We start from the raw sequence: 24,409 nt of genomic DNA on the forward strand, positions 1-24,409 counted from the left end.
TAGTGTTTCCTTTGCCTCTGTTTTCCTTCCCCCCCTTTATAACAAAAGTTCTATATGCAACTACTTTCTATTTATTACTCCTTGTTTCTACATTGCTTAACGTTCAGTTCACTTAATGTTTTTAATTGTCATCTGATATTTATTTGATTGCTTGTACTTGGTTGCAATTTTTTCAAAAATAAAATGTATGTCTAAAACTACTTAAAAAAACCTTAAGGGTCATGTAGAAAACCTTCTGTAACACCAATAAATCTGGCATCAAGGAACATTTTGGAAAATAGACATCCGCTCCTCCTTCAAGTTCTTTCTCCACATTCCCAGGGTCAGGATTAAGGGTGGGCGGTAAACTCCGTTCTGCCAGCGGGGTTCACAGAGGTTTTGCTACTCCGCGCTCTGCTTGGAGCAGAAAGTTCGGCAAACTCTGCCCGCTGCTGACAGAGCGGAGCTCAGCAGTGGGCTTACTCACCCTGTGGGTCACTGAAATGCATGATTTGCGTTCCAGCCAGGCACGCCACCATTTTGTTGACTAACTGATGGAAAGAGGAGGTATGCCAAAAGTCAATTGCTCGACAAAATGGTGGCACGACTGGCTGAAACGCGAATTATACGTTTCAGTGCATTACGTGATGTAACCAGCATTACACCCTGCAGTGCAGTCTGGGACACAACTGCTGCTAAGTAGCCGGACTGAGAAAATAACCTTGGCTTCTTGCTTAGAAGCGAGAATTTGTGTATATCACAACAGTACAATGACGTGTGATGAAAGCTACACGGTAGGTAATTGGTGTACTAAACCATATGATGCGCTTAGAAAGGTATATAACTAATGTAGTGGTAGAAAATGTATTTGTAAATGTGAATTGTTTAGTTGTGGTGCTTATCGATAAGATAGTAGTACCCCGAAATAGCACGGCACACAATGACCATGGGTGTGCGTTGAGGAAATTGATGGATACAGTGAATTGTATATTTCCCCTCATATTTGCTCATAAACAGCAGGTTGATTTTAGAGAAGCATGCTCTGTAAAACTCATTAAAACTCTGAAAAAATTATTTAACCTGATCCCGCTTGCCGCTAGGAAAACAGTGTCAGTGGCTCTTATATTATCACGGCTGGACTACTGTAATAGCCTCCTGGTAGGGATTAATAAAGCTACCCTGAGGAGACTACAAGTAGTACAGCATGCAGCAGCCAGATTGGTCCTAGGGCTCCCTCGTAGAGCGTCTGCCTCTGCCGCCCTGAAGATCCTTCACTGGCTCCCAGTTCATAAAATAATTTTGTTTAAATTACTGTTGACGACCTTCAGAGCATTCCACCGGCTGGGTCCTGTATACCTTTCTACAAGATTCAAACCATATACTAAAGCGAGGACACTTAGATCTAGTGCTGCAAACTTGCTTAAACTGCCTGGCTTCAAATTGATAACTAAAGTAGGGAAATCAGCAACGGTATTAGGGGCAAAGGCCTGGAATTGCATGCCAAAGGAACTTAGAGCAACGGAACAGGAAGAGCAGTTCAGAAAGGCTCTAAAGACATGGATCTTTGGAACATCAGATGCCTGTTGCCTGGCCCTAATCTAGGTCCTAATCTGATACAGCAATTTTAGTTATTTACAGCACCAAGAGACTCTGTTAGGAGTGGCAGTCGCGCTATATAAGCAACACCTTTCATTTAATTTCATTTAATTTCATTTCTTGTCATGTTTACACAGTTCAAATCTGGGTGTCAGGCAACACTTCTATATCTTATGTGAAAACTACTGAGTGACAATTCACTAAACCTGCAAATAGCACAGAGGAAGACAGTACATGACCAGGCTTTTAAATATGGTGACATTTCATGTTGCAGTTTTTAACTTCTGCACAAAGACTCCTATGATTGTTTGAAGGTATGCATTTTAAGGAGTGCCTTATACTTGTACCAACATTCACAAAACCTAAAATATCTAGGGATACACATGCAATACTGTAAATGTATTCATGTCTTAGCGCTTTGAAAAATATGACCAGGGAGTCGCTGATGTCCAATGAGTACTTACCATTCCCTAACCAACATCAATGTCAAAACAATGTCATGAGCCCATTTCTTCTTTATTTGGGTTAGGAGTTGTAAGAACCCTAGCCGTATTTATTATTTTTCACACAAAAAACCTAAAATATGTAGGGTTAGACATGCAACACTGTCAATGTATTCATGTCTTAGCGCTTTCAAAAATAGAATTGCTATAATCAATCTGGATGGTACTCGTTTTACAAATCTTAAAGGAAAAGGAAAGGCTGTGTTGGCCCAGCCGCTCTTCAGTCTTTATCTAGTAATATTATTAGAGACTTTGCACAGCCACAATAAGCCAGCAAGACAGCAGAAGCAGGATTGATGCAGTTAGCGACAAACATGCACAAGCTGCATTAAATGCACATATTGACCATCATTTAGGAGGGGTGCGAAAAAAGACTGTCCACCGACTATGTGTTCAGCAGGAATTACTTAAGAAGTAGGTAACTGAATCTTTGGACTTCTATGAGGAGTTGCACAAAGACTGGCTGAATAGAGATCCAAAGAGTTTCATGTAGGGTAACCAAGTGGTGGGCACGAGAGGGCAGATCTGTACAGAGCCAAATGAGCCTTAAAGTAGGACTCTTAACCCACCGTGAAAAGGTACCATGGAAACAACAGCAGCCTCAGGTTAAGAAAGTAGATTTAGTCTTTGCCAATCTGCACTATTCAACTCCATTTCCACCTGAAAAACCCTGAAGAAACACACACACGTCCACTTTGATGAAACTGTTTTAGAATGGAACCCCTTTCATTTGAGGAACAGAGGACACCACACGCCCAAGTAACAGGAGAAGACCAATCGGGTTATAATCAACAGGTCAGATACTAGTTTATGTTACAAAATATACAAGTGAGTTTTACCTGGATCCAAGCTCGTCCTCGCTTCTCCAGACAAAATCTCCAAACTTCTCATAATGAGAATTGTAGTGGTGCTGGATACGGAAGAGCATGGATGCTGAAACATCCATCAGCATGTTGTAGGCTACCTGCTGCTCCTTCCCACTTGTGTACCCATTGTACAAGTTGTAAATCTTGTCTGCTATTTCTATAAAAAGAGATAGGCAGTTGGAGATATTGGAGTATCCAGTCATAAGCTTCAAATGAACTGCATGGACATTCAATGTTATCAGTTTAAATGCAGTGTTTGACAACTACCATATGTCTCGCGTAAAATACACCATCCCATTTCTTGGACTGGCATGCCCATAGGTAAATATGTTGGGGGAAAACAAAGATCCATAGCCCCCTTTAAAAAATACATGCACTGAAATGCGGCAGGCAACAATCCCTAGTTTCAATTCAGAAAGAACTGTAAGAAATGGCTCTCAATGGACATTCCTGTCCATCTTTGTGACGGAAGGTCCAATCTGCCCATTTCAATGACAGAAGATCCTAGCTGTGTATCTTTTCATAAGAATGTTCTGGACCACATCATCACGGTCAAAATAGTGACCAGCACATTTACTGTGATAATGATATTGATTCCAAAGTTTTCGGCACAGTGGAGCGACTGAATCTACACTTACCTTGACAATATCAAGGAGTCAATTTCCTTGTCACAACATATATATAGGTTGTAGGTCCTGACTGTCTAATTCAATGAGAGGATCTATTTTCCAGCCATCTAGAATATTTAGAAATGCTCTGCTCTTAGGAGTATGTAAATTTCCTCATAAAACCCCGCCTAGCTCAGGGGTCCAGAAACAAATATACACCCCATCCCCTCCAGCAGGTCCACACTGGTCTAGTTGAAGCCCTTGGCTGCCGGAATTTGTTTATTTCTATGTGACAGTGTACCAGTGGTTGCCATTTCAATGACAGAATGTGCTTTCAGGAAGGTATCTCATGGGAAGATGTAACATATACTTATTGAAAAGGGAGAGTGGTGAAGATATCCAACTCTACTGCACAAAACGCTATTCAATTGATTCTCTGTTAGCTAACTTGTGGGAGAGTGAAACATCAGAAACATATCCAATTCCCAGTGAGGGAGATGACAACACTGGGGATATTCCTCCCTGTCTGCAGAGGGAAATTGGGAATTGGGGATTGCTGTTCTTTGTAATGAATAGCAACACTTGTAATAAACCAGTACTTCTCATAGTGTGTTAGAGGCACTAAGGTACATCATGACAGGGTACCCTATCCTATTCATACTGAATGTTCCCCCCAAACTTTTCAGTGGAAGAGACAAATGCGAAGCTTTGTGCCTTATTGGGGTTTAGACACAATGTGTGGGGGTAGGTGAGATTCTTGGAAGGAACAATTTTAATGAAAACTTTGCCATATTTTGTTATTTTTATTCAAGAAAGTCACAAATGTCTTTAGTAGATGATGCCATGTCACCAGTGTGCCATGTTGTCTTTTCTAAGCATACAAAAAGTAGATGAATGGAATGCTTGAATTAATCCCAGACACTGGTGGACACTCAGGGCTGCATTACTAATCTATTGTTATTTGCACACCATGCCACCTCAATTTGGACCCACATATATGCAAATCAGCCTTGACCTTACTCCAATGGGGACAGCCCAGCCCGAACTGCCAAGGCAGGCTCTCCTGGCCCGGGACACAAATAACCCAGGACCAATTTTACCCTAGTTATGAGCTCATCAGCTGGATACAGCTTGACTCTAGTTGCACAGTGTGCATGGGACCCACGTTTGGGCATACCCATCCCACTTGGGGTGACACATCAAATTATACAGAAAAGTGATGGATGGAATGCTTGAATTAATCTCAGCCACTGGTAATTACTCGGAGCCGCATACCAATCCATGTTATTTTGCATTCCATGCCACCTCAGTTTGGGCCCAGCTATATGCAAATCAGTCTTGATTCTGTTCCAATGTGAATAGTCCAGCCCAAATTGCCAAGCCAGGTTCTCCCTGAACAGGAAAACAAGCAGCCCAGTGATTGCCAGTGGATGAGATTAATTCAAGCATTCCATCCATCGCTGTTTTTATACTTTTTATGTTTTCTTTTTGGTCCTTTGCTATCACTGGCACCTGAGTCCAGTTGGTTAGTTGGAAAAGACCAAACAACCAAAATGCATAGGGTTGGTAAATGAAAGTCTACTGCTGAAAACAGAAACAATCTCCCAGTGATAGGATTGTAATGAGCCTACGAATGATAATTATCTTCATGCATCAAATACAAGATGATTAATTTGGGAAAACCGGAATACTTATCTCAAAAAGTTCAGCACTCTGAGAGAAACAAAACTTCAAGAAGTCCAAGGATTTGGAATGCTATACAGATACACACATCGACAGGCCATATCAATCTCCGCTTTTAAAAAGGACCTCAAACATTAGTTTTTTGGAGACCTTCCCTAGTCTCCACATGCCTATTGTAATTGTTTTTCTCAAATCCTGTACCACAAAGCTAGCACATTCTTTTTAAAGGCCTACAGTTCATGTTTTCTGACATGTTCTTGTCTCACTTTTATGCTACGTCTTAGTTCTGTAAAGCACTCTGCCAACCTGTGTCCAGGGTGTTTAAGGCCCTACCAAGAACATACACATATACATTAACTCTTCTTACCTTCGGCCCTCTCATCGTCCACTAGGGGGCAGGCTGTCCTCAGCGTCACCGTGCTCACAGCAGAGTGCCGACCTCTGGTATCTACTGCATATAGCGTAAACCTGCACAAGGTAAGGAAGCAAGAGAAGGATAAGGTCATATTTCTCATGGATGAAGATTCTGAGTAACTATGTCAAAGGGTAACTGACTAAATGATAAGAGATTGATAGAAAATGTATCTCTACATGTCTCTGCATATGTGTGATTGTCCTTGGCACTGTGTCTCTGTATCTTGGCAGTGTGCTTGTGTAAAGTGCTATCAGTATCAGTGTGTGAGAGTGCTCATTCCCTGGCTTCTCATCAGGCCAGCAGTCAAAGTGATTCAGAAAATATAGCTCAGCTTTTGACCTACTTCTGTCCCTTGACATCACAGTCTGGCGGTGTCTGCAGAGAACTTTCTTATCAAAATCAAAAGAGCTGCATGCTATGGTCCCACTGCTGCTCCTGCTTCCACCCCCACCTCTTCACATCTGACCGCTTGCATGGGAACACTTTCTGCTGCTAGGAACCTAAGTCACACCCATCCCAAGCATTAGCCAATTCCTAGGAATGCAGTGGTCTAGACTATCCCAGTGTACTGCCTGGGGCAGAGTGATGACCTCAGCAGTCACTGTCTTTGAGCACTGATCTTCAGGCACAGCTCTTCTTGGGTCATTGTCTGTGACTGAGGGCAGCACTCTTAAAACTTCTCTGAACAAGGCAGAAGGCAGGGTAGACATAGTTTACAGTGTTAAGTGTGGGAGGGGGTATGTGTAGAGTCCCATGAATAGTTGGGCTGGTTGCAAGTCTTCCAGTGCAGAGGGGCAGTGTTAACTTCTAGTGTTGATTGTATAGGCATAGTTATTATATTCCATCCATAGGCCAAGATCATTGCAAGGTTATGTTGGGTGGAACTCTCCAATTTGAGGTGGGTGCCTGTGTCTGGCTTTTTGGCATGGTGTGCTGGTTCATAGCTCTGGGCCATGATTATACTGGTAGAAGGGTTATTCTTCTGGGTCAAAGGTCAGGGTCAGAGATTAATGTAATTATCTTGGGTACAACAATCACAGATCGAGTGAGCATAGTAATTAAGACTGGCAAACCTGAAACCCATAGAAATTAGAATTTTCCTGCAGAGTCTGCATGGACATCAGCTGATGCGTGTGGTTTGATTTTGGTGCTAGCAGGAGGGGTAAGGAATTCAGAAATGCATACACCACCACCTGGACCATCTACGCATCCATGTGCTTGCCTTCTACCAGCCTAGTGGTAGGTTACGCTAACTGTGGTTGTGGGTTGGTTCACCAGCTGCAGCTGTCTTTATGAGCAAGAGGGGGAGGCAACACAATTTGGCTTACTATATCATAATCCAATCCCTATTTGTGTGAAACAGCGGCAATCGTGTTCTTGTGCACTTGTAGGTGTGTATAAGGCCTGGGCAGAATTTCAATAATGTCGAAGTAATCATAGCAGTTTCGATAGTACCACATTACTTTTTGACATGGAATTATTGATAATTACGTGATTACACCCGCTTCCGTAATTAAAAATAATCTGGGGGGAAAAATACTACTGTGAGAGTACATTTAGCGAGCAGGCACTCACACTCGCTATTCGTGTTCTGCTGCATTTAGTGCTATTTCTTAGTGCAAAATGGATCCTCATGCCTATTTTTAGACACAACGAGGCATGTTTCTGCTAAGAAAATAGTACTAAATGCAGAATTACTCTTCTCACATAATTCTGCATAATCTTGAGGAATTTTTGGATAATGCCGCACAATAGCACTAGTTGAATTACACAAATTACGCTCACACCTACGAGCATATTTACAAGCTCCTTGCCTTGCTGGAGCAACACTTTTTGTAATGTAATGTTCCGGCAGTGCAAATCACAAAATCATATCTATGAGGCCACGCAAAGCCCTTATGCATGACTTTGAATGGCCTCCTAGATATGGAGTAAGGCAAGGCAGCGCAAATCGTAGCGTTGCCTAACTCTGTGCTCGGGAGACGTTCCACGGGCATTGCGGTGGGTTTTCATGACCCAACACCCATGGATTTTGAGACATCCCCAAATTTACCAGAGCATTTAAACCTGGGAAAGCACCAAATCCTTTGCTTTTCGAGGTGAGGCATAACGAGGAGGAATAACTTTATTTCTTCTCGTTGTTTTGTCATTCTATGTGTGCTGAATTCCTCAGCACACACAGAATGAGGAGAACACCGCTTAGGATTGTTTCTGTTGAGGAAGGTGTCCATTCCTGCACAAAAAACAATCCTGCCAACAACACAGGCACCCTTGCACCATGGTGCAAGGGTGCCTGTGTTGACGCTAGGCTGCCGAAACGGCGCCCGCACAGGGGAAAGGACAGGAATGCACTGTAGTGTATACATACAGTGCATTCCTGCCCTTTCACTTTGACATAGGGCAGCAGCTGCACTCAGCCAAATCCCCATAAATGAGGACCTTAGGGGCTTATTTGCAAGCCCATTTCGCTGCGTGACTTTTTTTTAATGCACTGGCGGCGCATAGTGGCTTCCCATAATTACAAGGACATGCAAATCCAGCCTGAGTGGCTTTTCATTGCTTTATAAACATGGCTCCCTTTCATGCATTAATCTGCATGAAAGGGGCGTTCCATGGGTTTTACTGTGGGTGTTTCCACACAACATCCATGGAACCTGACACATTCCCAGATTTACAAGGTTTTGTAAACCTGGGACAGCATCATATTCCTACGCCTCCTCAGTGGAGCTGTAAGAGAGGCGTGGGAGAAATACATTTATTTCTCCTCATTTTTAGGTCTCGCGCCTAGCGTTGCAGTGCGCAGCGCTGCTCACGCAGTGAGAGACCTCTTGTAGGGGGTTTAGAAACGGACGTAGGAATCGCACACGCTCGTGCGTGTTCTTTTCCTTTTGGCCCAGGCTATTGGCCTTTTTCGTGCATCTTTTTATAAAAGGCAGCACACAATTGGCCAAAGGCGGGAGCATTGCTCCGCCCATGGCCTATTGGTGTCTGTTACGTGCACCGCTGCCGGTTTCAATTATCGTGCCAGACACAGGCGCGATAATTGAAACCACATGGCTCGCTGTGGTGCGCACGCTCACCACTTGTTCTTTAAACGGTTAAATGTCGATTCGGATTTGTTGTTCAAATGTCTATGACTCGCTGTAATTATTTATTAGCAGTATATGTCCTACGTAAGATCTCAGAATTTCCATGAGATGGATTTGTGCAAAATCTGTTTGCCCGATCACCCATTGAACAATCAGCAAAGATAGTGTAAATTGTTTTGTTTTTTTGCACCAGTGCAATGTTTCAGTGATATGAGCTCAGGTGTTAAATGCATCTTATCTTATTACACTGCACTGGCGAGGACGTCCAAGACGATAAAATGAGTAAGTTATAACGATAAACGTACATAGTGAATGACAAAGTTCAGCACTAGCAAAGCATTATCAGTGACTAGAAGCATTGCAAGTGTGCTCCGAGTTCCCCAAATTCCATTGTGATGAGCAGAAACACCATTGTTCAAGGCTTACCACTGAGCCCTGCTGATAAGTGCGCCCATTTCCTAAATCGGTATCCCCTTGGGTCACACTTGCCTGTGATACTAGTAAATGCAGCAAAGGTGTCAGCAAAGCAGCGTCATCCAGACAGAGTATCACAGACAGGCCCTTCAGATAATGGACGGACCACTCTCACTGCTGCCAGATTAATGCGACACGCCGACACCCTGTGTAATCTGACGTCGGCCTCAGGACATGGCCGCCCCCTTATTTTTTGTGTGTCTTGAGGGCTCCGCAGCATTCTCTAACACCGTCCTCGTATACTGGAAGTCACTGCAGGGGTGTGAAGAGGGCATTCAGGGCCGCCCCCTTGGCCGGCGACACTCATTGATTCACAGTCGCTAAAATGGATTACCTGAAACGTGGAGTCTAAAACTGAATTTATGGACAATGTGAAATAGTCGTCTCTTAAGCGCACATTCTCTGCTCCTGGTGCAAAGCAAAACATTGTTTTTCCACACGTGAATGCCCCAAAATCTACTTAAATCGTTTTTTTCTTTAAAAGGACGGTTTAACTATCAGAATAAATAGCCAGGGTCAACATGGACGAAATAGGCTCGTGAAGAAACAGACTTATCTGCGCTAGACACCAGTCCAATAGAGGTGAAAAGAGGCTCTACGACGTCACGCCTGAAAACCACTGAGCGGGCTGCGGTCTGCGGAAGTACCAACAGTTTCGGCTGGGGCCAACAGAAGTAGCTTTCAGTGAAACTCGATGACAATGAAATATTCTTTCTAGTGTAAGAACTGCTGCCATTTGAGGCGCTTCATTGCTATTCGTGCCGAAAGCGCTACATTGTAGATTTTCTTAAATTATTGTTTTTGAGGTAAGACAGTTTTTTATATGAAGCAGTCTCTGTTCTCGCACCTTTCGGTATGTATGTCTAATCCTCGTCTGCCCGCAGGGCCGGACTGCCCATGAACCTTAGCCTTTAATGCATTAAAGGATTTAGGGCGGCTCCCCTGCTGGTGTTGATGCCGCTCTTCCTTCCTGTTAATACCAATAACGAAAATTACGTTTCTAAAGATTTGTTGGGAATTACTCCTCCTTGGCTGCAGAACCATTCTCTTATATAAACACTCTCAAAAGCGCTTTTACATAGGTCATGTCCAGATTGTCTAGGGTTCATTGAGCCTCCTGCCAGAGTTGCACAAGGCATCCCCAATGTATATCTGATCAATCACAGAATACCAGCTCACAAGGAATACATGAAATATTCTAATTTGTGGGCCCTTTATAAAGCACTGGTATCCCTTTAGTGTAACCAGAATTAAGGGGTATATGTCGAGAACTGGCTTTTTTTCAGTTTATCATTTACAAAGATACAGAGTCTTCTAGCTCAGTGAACCGAATCATCCGCGATATGTTCTAGACTCTGTGGATGATTGAATCACAGCAGGTCCATCCAGGCTTTCATTCTTCGATAAAATGAGTACCATTGTGCTGGGTAACAAACATCTGTTACTGTCAATATCGACAAAAGACCAAGCAAGGGTTAATATGTGCTTTACAATATCCCTGTTATGTTATGTTCATTACTGCAAATAGAAAAATTGATGAACATGGGTGGGTGAATGTTTGATACTGTTCAGCATTCCGTCCATCATCTTTGTTATGAACTTTTTTGGCCAGAGTGGCAAGGGTATGCCCAGACGTGGGTCCTGTGCTCGCTATGCCACCGATTTCAAGCTAGCCTGGCTGAAGACGGGGGATACCCCGAAACTGGTCCCAGGGTGCTTGCTTTCTGGTCCAGGGAGGACCTGGAATGGCAGTTCGGGCTGGACTGATCCCATGAGGAGCAGGGCCAAGACTGATTTGCATATGGCTAGGTCCAAACTTGAATGGTAAGGCGAGCAAAAATGATGGGTTTAGTCCCAGACTGGACTGGGAGTGAATGTTTGAAACTAGGATTACAGGTAAGTAATTTATCATTCATTCACCACTTCCTGCGCAAACTACCTAGCCCTCTCTATCTTCCTTTTTAGGTCTCGCCTGACCCAGCGCATGTGCTGGTCTGGCGAGACTTTTAGTGAGGGCTCAAAAAATGCTACCATGGCCAGCCTAGAGCTACAGTGGTTGTGCGTGGGCGCGCGCTTAGGAGCAGAGGCACCATATGGCAAACCTCATCATGCTCATTAAGCGCCCGTGATCACTTTCACTTTTGCCCGCGATTACTTTTGAGGCGCCCCTTTGATGTTCTCGTTCAAAGAACATCAAACAACAAAGAACATGTTGTTGTGCACCTGTTTGACTTGTGCTTTCTCTTTCCACAAGCTCGATGTTTGTGTTCCTTTATTTTGATATGCTTTTAGTATTACTATCATATACACAACCACAACCACACACACAACCACAACCACACACACAACCACACACACACAACCACTCACACGACCACAACCACACATACAACCACACACACAATTGCACACACAACCACACATACAACCACAACCACACACACAACCACACACAACTACACGCAACCACACACAACCACACACACAACCACACACACACAACCACACACACACACACACACACAACCACAACCACACACAACCACACACAAAACCACACACAACCACACTCACAACCACACACACACAACCACACACAACCACACACACAACCAAACACAACCACACACACAACCACACATACAACCACAAACACGACCACACACACAACCACACACACACAACCACAGACACAATTGCACACACAACCCCACACACAACCACACACACAACCACACACAACTACACACACCCACAACCACACACACAAACACACACACACACACAAACACACACACAACCACACACCACCACACACAACCACACACACAACCACACACAACCACACCCAACCACACATCCACACACAAACCCACAACCACACCCACATCCACAACTGCACTCACACACAACCACAACCACACAATCACACACACAACCACAACCACACACACAACCACATACACACACAACCACACACAACCACACACACAACCACACACACAACCACACACACAGCCACACATACAACCACACACACACAACCACACACACACAACCACACACACAACCACACAAAACCACACGCACAACCACACAACCACACCCACAACCACACACACAACCACAACCACACACACAACCACACACACACAACCACACACACACAACCACTCACACGACCACAACCACACATACAACCACACACACAATTGCACACACAACCACGCATACAACCACACCCACACACACAACCACACACAACTACACACAACCACACACACACAACCACATACACACAACCACACACACACACACAACCACACACAACCACACACAAAACCACACACAACCACACACACAACCACACACACACAACCACACACAACCACACACACAACCAAACACAACCACACACACAACCAAACATACAACCACAAACACGACCACACACACAACCACACACACACAACCACAGACACAATTGCACACACAACCCCACACACAACCACACACACAACCGCACACAACTACACACACCCACAACCACACACACAAACACACACACACACAAACACACACACACACAACCACACACCACCACACACACAACCACACACACAACCACACACAACCACACCCAACCACACATCCACACACAAACCCACAACCACACCCACATCCACAACTGCACCCACACGCAACCACAACCGCACTATCACACACACAACCACAACCACACACACAACCACACACACACACAACCACACACAACCACACACAACCACACACACAGCCACACATACAACCACACACACACAACCACACACACAACCACATACAACCACATGCACAACCACACAACCACAACCACACACACAACTACACACACACACAACCACACACACACACACACAACCAACCACACACAACCACACAACCCCACACACAACCACAACCACACACACAACCACACACAACCACACACACAAACACACACACAACCACACACACACACAACCCACACAACTACACTCACAACCACACACACACACAACCACACACACAAACACAACCACACAAACCACACACACAAAACCACACCCACAACCACACACATACACAACCACAACCACACCCAAACACACACAACCACACACACAACCACAACTACACACAACCACAACCACACACAACCACACACACACACAACCACACACACAACCACACACAACCACACACACACAACCACACACACAGCCGCACACACAACCACACACACAGCCACACACAACCACACCCAACCCCACACACAACCACACACACACACAACCACATACACAACCACACACACAATCACACACAACCACACACACAACCACACACACAACCACACACAACCACACCCACAACCACACCCACACCCACAACCACTCACAACCACACCCACAACCACACACAACCACAACCACACACACAACCACACACACACAACCACACACACACCCACACACACAACCACACACACAACCACAACCACACACACACACACACAACCACACACACAACCACACACAACCACACACACAACCACACACACAACCACACACACAACCACAACCACACACACAACCACACATACAACCACACACACAACCACACATAACCACACACACACACAGGCACACACACACAACCACACACACAACCACACACACGCACACACAACCACACACACACACACAGCCACACCCAACCACACAACCACACACACAACCACAACCACACACACAACCACAAACACAACCACACACACAACCACACACAATCACACACAACCACACACACAACCACACACACAACCACAACCACACACACAACCACACACACACACAACCACACACAACCACACACACGCAACCATACACAACCACACACACAACCACACACACACACAACCACACACATGCAACCATACACAACCACACACACAACCACACACAACCACAAACACACACAGCCACAACCACACACACAACCACACACACAACCACACACACAACCACACAACCACACCCACAACCACAAACACACAACCACAACCACACACACAACCACAATCCCAGACACACAACCACACACACAACCACACACACAACCACAACCACACACACAACCACACCCACAACCACACACACACAACCACACACACCACACACACAACCATACACACACAACCACACACACAACCACACACACAAACACACACACAACCACACCAAGCATTGGCATAGCCAATAAGTCTCGCCTTTGGGACCTCGTAAGTGTTTAGCCACGGAACAGTTGATGTGGTTGCACCAAGGATATTGTGCTGCATAACTAAATACTTAGAAGGTCCCAAAAGCAAGACCTATTGGCTATGCCAATGCTTGTTATCTATTCTGTGCAGCTCTCACCCCTATCTATTCACCACGCCACATAATTCCAGTACACAAATGCACTACACACCACATAATTCCAAAACTGACCATTTTAATTCAACTCACATAATTCAACTCCAAACCCCATACATCCACTCCACTCCAAACCAAAACACATAGGTAAAAAACATTGTCATTTACAATGCCAATAGCTCTAACTCTAAAAAATGCGAGACCTATTGCATTGCAAATGCTTGTACCTTTTTCTATGTGTGCTGCACACACAACCACACACACAACCACACACACAACCACACACACACACAACCACAACCACACACACACAACCACAACCACACACACACAACCACACACACAACCACACACACAACCACAACCACACCCACAACCACACACACAACCACACACACAACCACACACCCAACCCCACACACAACCACACACACACAACCACACAACCACACACACAACCACACACACAACCACACACACAACCACACACACAACCACACCCAACCACACACACAACCACACCCACAACCACACCCACACCCACAACCACACACAACCACACCCACAACCACACACAACCACAACCACACACACACAACCATACACAACCACAACCACACACACACAACCACATACACAACCACACACACAACCACACACATGCACACACACAACCACACACACACACAACCACACACACACACAACCACACACACACAACCACACACACACACAAATAACAACAACCACACACACACACAACCACACCCACAACCACACCCACAACCACACACACACACACACAACCACACACCCAACCCCACACACAACCACACACACAACCACAACCACACAACCACAACCACACACACACACAATCACACACACACAACCACACACACAACCACACACACAACCACACAACAACAACCACACACACACAACCACACAACCACACACACAACCACACACACACAACCACACACACACACAAATAACAACCACACACACACACACAACCACACCCACAACCACACCCACAACCACACACACACACACACAACCACACACCCAACCCCACACACAACCACACACACAACCACAACCACACAACCACAACCACACACACACACAATCACACACACAACCACACACACAACCACACACACAACCACACAACAACAACCACACACACACAACCACACAACCACACACACAACCACACACACAACCACACCCAACCACACACACAACCGAACACAACCACACACACAACCACACCCACAACCACACACACCCACAACCACACACACACAACCACAGCCACACACACGCAACCACACACACAACCACACACATGCACACACAACCACACACACACAACCACACACACACACAATCACACACACACAACCACACACACAACCACACACACAACCACACACAACCACACCCACACCCACAACCACACACAACCACACACACAACCACACATACAACCACACACACACAACCACACACATAACCACACACACAACCACACACACACACAACCACACAAACACACACAACCACACACACACACACAACCACACACACACACACACACAGCCACACACAACCACTACCACACACACAACCACAAACACAACCACACACACAACCACACACAACCACACACAACCACACACACAACCACACATACACAACCACACACACACACAACCACACACACAACCACACACACACAACCCCACACTCACAACCACACACACAATCACACACACACAATCACACACAGAACCACACACAACCACAGACACACACACAACCACACACACAACCACACACACAACCACACACACAACCACACACAACTACACAACCACACCCACAACCACACACACAACCACAACCACACACACACAACCACAACCACACACACATAACCACACACACAACCACAACCACAACCACACACAACCACACCCACAACCACACACACACAACCACACACACACACCACACACATAACCATACACACACACAACCACACACACAACCACACACACAAACACACACACAACCACACCAAGCATTGGCATAGCCAATAGGTCTCGCCTTTGGGACCTTATAAGTGTTTAGCCACGGAACAGTTGATGTGGTTGCACCAAGGATATTGTGCTGCATAACTAAATACTTAGAAGGTCCTAAAAGCAAGGCCTATTGGCTATGCCAATGCTTGTTATCTATTCTGTGCAGCTCTCACCCCTATCTATTCACCACACCACATAATTCCAGTACGCAAATACACTACACACCACATAATTCCACAACTGACCATTTTAATTCAACCCACATAATTCAACTCCAAACCCCATACATCCACTCCACTCCAAACCAAAACACATAGGTAAAAAACATTGTCATTTACAATGCCAATTGCTCTAACTCTCAAAAATGTGAGACCTATTGCATTGCAAATGCTTGTACCTTTTTCTATGTGTGCTGCAGAATGTAGCAAAAATAGGAACCCACCTCTCGATGTTGTTTTTGTGCAGGAAGGTGCCACTTCCTGCATAAAAACAATCACACCTATAATGCAGACATCTGCATTGGCGCAAGGCTGCTGTTTGTGTGCTGGCACAGAGGAGAAGGTCAGGAATGTGCCATATATTGTAGATACGGCGCATTCCTGCCCTTTTATTTTGATGCACAATAGCACAGCAGGAAGGCTTGCTGCACTGCCGTGCATCAAAGTATGGTAACTGAGGCCCTAAGTGTGTATCTCTAGGTGCTTATTCACAAGTTCAGAGTGTGAACGACAGTTTTAATGCTTTGCTTCAATAAAGACTTGCTTCACACGTCTGCAACTGCAATAGCTTTGTTACTTTTCCAAGCTGCCTTTAAAGGCATTTACATTGCTTTGTGAGTTAATGGATCATCGTGCATTAGCAATTTTGAAGAAAACAGTGTCACTGTCTAAAGAAAGCCAATGACCTCACTAAACCACCTGCAGTTGAGACTCCGCTCTCAGGGGCATATGTACAAGCTCCTATCACCATGGGAACGTCACTTTTTCAATGTTCCTGTGGCGATAGGGGCTTCACCTTATTTACAAGGCAGCCTTAAGCCACTTAACGTGGCTTACAGCTGCCTTGTAAATAAGGCCCCCTTTCATGCTAAGCTTAGCGTGAAAGGGGAGGGCAATGGTTGTTGCGGTGGGCGTTCTACTACAACACCCATTGATTCTGATGCTGTCCCCTATTTACTAGGGAGGCGTAAATAGGAGGCAGCGCCAGAATTAAGACCAGGGAAAACCTGGTCTTAACCTGGCGAAACGAGGAGAAATGTTTCATTTCTGCTTGTTTTTGCTGTTTTCATGTGTGCTGAATTGTGCAGCAACATGACAACAGCAAAATGCCAATGATTGTTTATTTACAGAAAGGTCCCCCTTCCTGCAGATAAACAATAATTTTTTTAAATGCCGTCTTGCAACTTCTGTGTGTGCTGCATTAAGCGTTATGTACATAAACAATCTTCCCCTGCATGCAGACACACTTGCACTATGGTGCAAAGGTGCCTGCATTTGTGCTAAGCTGCTAAACGTCGCACCCGCGCAGGGGGAAACGCAGGGCTGCACCATATTCTTGTAAATATGGTGCAGCCCTGCGTTTCAGAAGTGGCGGAGCGTGTCGTTAAGCCAAAAAGTCTAACAGCACGCTCCGCCACTTCTCTTGTACATATGCACCTCAGTCTTTTCCTCACACCTGTAAGCAGCAGGCATACTCAAACTGGCCTAGTGCTCGCACTTCCATGAACTCAGTGAAAACACCCAGGTGACCATCGTGCTTAAACACCCAGCCTCAAATCTAGAAAAGTGAGCAGACTCTAGCTGACACATGGTGCAAGGGTGTCTGCTTTGACGCTAGGCAGCAAATTGTGCACCAGAGCAGGAGAAAAGGGCAGGCATGCACCGTATTTCATAAATATGGTGCATTCCTGCCCTCTCACATTGGCGTAGGGTGAGCACAGTAAGACTTGCAGCTCTGCCCTATGCCAGTTCCCCATAAATGAGACCCTAAGGGCACACTCAAACCAACACAATGTTCTCACATTCTCACTTCTGGAAGGAGGACATAATCAGGCTGACAGGGATCTCATTGCTATCCTCCCACTGAAAACAAATGCCACACTCAGAATGGCAGGGTGCTTACACCCCCACTCTCAAATCCAGAAGAGTGAAGCACACTCAAGGTGACACGGTGCTCCTACTTCCATCCTCACTTCGGGAAACACAAGGCACAATAAAGGCAACACTTTGCTCAAAGTACCATCCTCACAACTGGAAACAGGAGGCCTATTCATGAGGTTTTGACGAAGGGCAGCCCAGCAAGTCACTTTGCTACGCTGCCCTAAGTCAAAGTGAAAGGGCAGGGATGCCCCTTATTTATCCAATACGTCGCATTCCTGTCCTTTCCCCCTGCATTGGCGCCGTTTTGGCAGCCTAACGCCAACGCAGGCACCCTTGCACCATGGGGCAAGGGTGCCTGTGTTGTTGGCACAATTGTTTTTGTGCAGGAAAAGGAACCTTCCTGCACAAAGCCAATCCTGGGAGGCGTTTTCTCTTTCCATCTGTGCTGCAGAGGGCAGCACACATGGAAAGGGTAAAAAACATGTGGAAATAAAGTAAGGTTTTGGTGCATCCCCTGGTTTCATGGCTTGTAAATCTGGGGAAGTGTCAAAATCCATGGTTATTGCATGGGGACACCCACCGTAACACCCATAGAACGCCTCTCTAGTGCAGAGTGAGGCAACGCAGCGCTTTGCGCTGCCCTGCCTTACTCCATATATATGAGGCCATTCAACGCCACGCAAAGTGGCTTTGCATGACCTCAGAAATCTGATTTTGTAGTTGGCGTCGCCGGAGCGGCACAAAAAGTGACGCTCCGGTGGGGCAAAGGGCTCATAAATATGCCCCAGAAGGTACATTTGAACTATGATGAGAAAGGCATCGTGGAGAAAGTGTGAGTTAATAGTCAATGCAACAACGTGCCCACTTTAAAGCCCATACATTTTGTGCCAGGTTACTCTCAGCATCTTCAGAATTGCGCACAGAGGTCTGCCTTCTCGGCACTAAGCCTATTTCCTCTGGACAGATACATTCTGTAGGCAGTGCTGTGTGGGGGGGGGCTGAACTGGTGCCAATCACTCCAACCGCTTCTTATCACTTGGAGGATGCCAGGGCTGGCTGCCAGGGGTGCTGTCTGCCCCCATGAATAATGCATCTGGGCAGCAGGCCCCCAGAGGCCATGCCTAATGCTTCCACTCGGGTTTCATCCCAGTGAGGGGTGGGCCAGGCCGCAGTGGGACGAGAGACCTCTAGTCAAGGGAGGGTTCCGAATCTGCCACTGCCCAAGGTCATGCCAGGACGGGGCTGTATGGAGTCAGATCAGGACAGAGCGGCTTGGAGGCCGCGAGAAGTTTAGGATTCTGTATGCTGCAACTCCCAGCTTCTCCACTCTTCAACTTCCTCTACCCTCTACACCTCTCTATTCGCCCTTGATAGTCTGTTTCCACGCCACCTTTCTCCAGCCCCTCAAATCCCCTCGTCTCCTCTATATCTGGCTAGTAACTCTCATTTGACTCTTTTTGTTCTCTCTCTCTCATCTGCCTGCACCAACCCTCCCATAGCCGTTGCCTCTTTATTTCTCTCTTCTCTGATATTTCTCTTCTGCCACCTCGATCGTTTCCCTCTTTTTTTCTCGACATACCTCCTGCTTCTGTTCCTTTCGAAGCCCTTTTTTTCAAACTTTCCTTATAAATGTCCCCTTTGTCTCTATTGTCGCTCGCCTAACATCCATTTGTGCCGTTTCTTCCTTGCTATTCACCCCCACCTACACTTTTCTCTCCCTTTTGCTTCCTCTCTTGCTCTTCTGTTCTGTTTTCCAGTGTATATTATTTTCTTCTTCCTTTTTTCGTCCGGCCAATTCCTTGCATCTCACTTATCCCCAGCTTCCAAAGGCATGTCTCTTCATCATTTTTGTCTTCTCCCTCTTTGTCTCTTTAGTATATATTTCGTGGGAACACTAACTGTCTGCTCTCTTTTTCCGTCTGGCCATTTCCGTTTTTCATTCATTGTGATTATCAACATTGCTCAAGCTTTCTGTTTCCTATGCAACTGTATCTCCTCATACACTAGCTTGATATCTTTCTTTTTGCTGCTTCTGTAAACCATTTTCTTTTTTCTTCTTACTTTCTCTCTTTCCCCACTTACTCTTGATTCTATGCTCCCCACCTAACATTATAATACTTTGATCCTCAACTCTAACAGTCCCACGACGTTCTCTCTTTAGCCCTCCACACTTTCCATGTCCTTCACTTCCTTCCCAGCCTTTATTTTTTAGGTCGAGCATTCGAGACCTCTTGTATATACTTTAGTATATACTTATATGTGTATGCACTTTGTGGGCTCTGCAGATCAGCCCTAGGACTTGTCTGCTTCCACTCAGGACTTTTTTCTGTTCAACTGCCTCTATTTAACTATCTTGATAGAAAACGACCAGTAGTGGTCAGTAAAATACTAGAATTGCTTTTTGCTGAGGGACTTTATTTTTTTGGCAACTGCCTCTATTTAACTTTCTTGATAGAAAATCATCAGCAGAGGTCAGTAAAATTTCCGAATCAATTTAGCATTCCCTAGATTCCAGTCCATAGAAATTGTCTTCCACAAGCACCCGTAGACAATAATATTTTTTTCAAATCTTGTATTTTCAGTGATATGATCACCGAAGGCCCTGATTTTATATTAAATACAGAGCTTTGAAATATACCATTTCCCGCTGACAGGCAATATTACTCTCCATGTGTTCATAACTGCCGAGGCATGAAGTTTGGTGCTTACATCCCCTCCATGTTAAAGAACAGTAGATGTTTCAGCACCCAGGCTAATGTGCTGCATAGCTAAATACATATAACGTCCCAAAGGTGAGACCGATTGCATTGCAAATGCTTGTTTCATTTTCAGACTCGCCTGAGTAAGGTCAGGATCGTGCACCTTAGGCCAGCTGGCGCACGATATTGTTTAAATTGTGCCTGGAACTTGTTGTTTATATTACGAACTGAAATTGCACAATACTTTTTCAAACTGATATTGTTTAAGTTGCCTGGAACCTGCTATTAAAATCACAAACTGAAATTACACAAATACTTTTAAAACTGAGTGTTAAGATTGTACTTTGTTTCAAACTCCGAATTGAGGGCTACTTACTTGCAACGCCACTGCTCCCTGGTCCATCACGGGTTCATGCCGATCGTGTGAAGGGAGATTAGGGCTACATCCGGCTAGGAAGGGAGGTTGGTGGTCTAGCTGCCTAAACACACTCCATAAAACCGGATGACAGCTAAGGCGCGCAGCGGATGCGCCTAAGTAAGGTCAGGATCGTGCACCTTAGGCTAGCTGGTGTACGATACTGTTTAAATTGCCTGGAACTTGTTGTTTATATTACGAACTGAAATTGCACAATACTTTTTAAAACTGATATTGTTTAAGTTGCCTGGAACCTGCTCTAAAAATCACAAACTGAAATTACACAAATACTTTTAAAACTGAGTGTTAAGATTGTACTTTGTTTCAAACTCCGAATTGAGGGTTACTTACTTGCAACGCCACTGCACCCCGGTCCACCGCGGGTTCATCCCGATCGTGTGGAGGGAGATTAGGGCTACATCCGGCTGGGACGGAGGTTGGCGGTCTAGCTGCCTAAACACCTTCCATAAAACCAGATGATAGCTAAGACGCGCAGCGTACACGCGCAGCGGGTGCGCCAAAAGTGTGCCAAAGGCAAGCCCGTCTGCGCCCGTCCGCGCACCGTCCACGAACAGCGTCAGCCATGCTGCAGGTTGTGACAGAAATATAAAGGGGGACAGATGCCTGTGCTACTCAAGCGAAAAACTCCGGAGTTTAGGTGAGCCGGAAAGTAACATGAGCAAGCCTAAACACAAGGGGGAGCAGGAAATAGCTACGGAGGAGGATACGTTGAAGTGTGGCTTAATTAATGCCAGATCCCTAGTGAAACACCACCTGGAGATCCAACTCACTTTGGAAACTTATGAACTAGATATACTATTTATAACAGAAACTTGGCTGCGCCTGGTTCAGATCTTGAGTTAGGGCTGGCTTGCCCACCTGGATATAAAGCTTTCCATAAACCCAGGAAATGTGGTAGAGGAGGTGAGGTTGGGGTAATCTTCAAAGGCAAATGGAATATCACCTCTTTGGATATTGATGAGGTGGAGGGCTCAGAACTACTGAGATTCTCTTTGAAGGACCATGAAGGGCATTTACTGACCGGAATTGTCTGGTATAGACCCCCAGGTTCAGCTAGTCATCAGCAGCAGGCACTCATTGATGTCTTCAGTAATATGGCACTCACTCATGCGAGACTGATAATTCTAGGGAACTTCAACCTGTGGCCTAATGGAAGCTTAGATACTGCCTTTAATAACCTTCTCAAATCCTGTGAGAATCTGAACATGCAACAGTGGGTAACAGACCCAACACATAGGGGAGGACATGCATTGGACCTGATCTTCTCTGCGGAAAATGTTATAGGCTTAGAGGACATTCTGCCTGTGGACTGGTCTGATCATTATTTGGTAACATTTTTGGCATTTATACCGAGACGCAATACCTCCACCACTAGTAAAGCAAACATTGGTAGGAAAAGACACTGGAAGGGACTCTTGGAAAAAGCAAAACACTCTCCCATTTGCCCTGAGCTAGGTCCTCTAGACTTAAGTAAATAGGTGGATGAAAACTACACAACGCTTTGTGACCAAATAAGTAGTATGTTAGACCAGGTTGCCCCTCTGAAAAATCTCAAAAAACCTTGTTGGAAGTCTGCCCCGTGGTATAATAAAAGTCTAAAAAACTTTAAAAAGGGCTGCACGCAAGCAGAGTGGAGGTGGAGGAGAAAATATACAGTGGAGGATAAAGTTTCCCTAAGAAAAATCAGAAATAACTACAAAAAAGAAATTACTATGGCTAAAACCAATTATTATGCAGATGTTATATTAAAGGCCACCAATAGAACAAAAAGTGTTTTTAAAATTGTAAAAGACTTTTCCAATCCGGAATGCACAAGTAGTAAGATCACTGCCACACAGGAGCTATGTGATAAGTTAGCAGTCTTCTTTGCGGATAAAATTAATAATATTATTGATGGCCTCAGATCAGACGTGATAGATGAAGTGGAAGACCCGGATAGCGCCTATAAGAGCTCTCCACCACCGCCTCAGAAAAAGATAGGTCTAGATAGAGAGCGATCAGCTATTCTAGATCATCTTGATATCCCTTCAGAAGAGAAATTTAAAAAGCTAGTCTTAAGCATCTCCTCAGGCTCCCCAATGGATCCTCTACCCCATAAAATCTGGAAAGAATTAAAGACAGAATTCTTCCCACCGCTTCGGCAAATTTGCGAACAGTCTCTAAGCAGCGGACAAGTACCGTTTTGCTGGAAACAAGCAATCGTGACACCACTGCTGAAGAAAGCCACTCTCGACCCCCTGAACCCAAAAAACTCAGACCAATCTCACTTTTACCATACCCTGTGAAAATTATAGAGCGTCTGGTCAGTAAATCACTCTCAAAGTTCCTGGAATGTAATAACAAACTAGAGGATGTACAATTTGGTTTCAGGCCAGGACATGGAACGGAAACAGCTCTGGTGACTGTCCTGGAT

The 24,409-nt window shown here is 45.2% G+C and overlaps 1 protein-coding gene across 2 annotated transcripts in view; it reads right to left on the reverse strand.

The window, feature by feature from the left end:
• ASTN2 (astrotactin 2) overlaps window positions 1–24,409 on the reverse strand; it is a 2,498,474-nt gene that overhangs the window by 68,749 nt on the left and 2,405,316 nt on the right. For both annotated transcript variants that reach the window (XM_085612137.1, XM_085612129.1), the window contains 2 exons: window positions 5,603–5,703; window positions 2,918–3,101 (listed from right to left, as the gene is read on the reverse strand). In XM_085612137.1, coding sequence (XP_085468263.1) covers window positions 2,918–3,101; window positions 5,603–5,703 — 285 coding nt within the window. The remainder of the gene's footprint in view (window positions 1–2,917; window positions 3,102–5,602; window positions 5,704–24,409) is intronic.

The sequence above is a fragment of the Triturus cristatus genome, chromosome 1_2, assembly GCF_964204655.1.
Source record: "Triturus cristatus chromosome 1_2, aTriCri1.1, whole genome shotgun sequence".
NCBI lineage: Eukaryota > Metazoa > Chordata > Amphibia > Caudata > Salamandridae > Triturus > Triturus cristatus.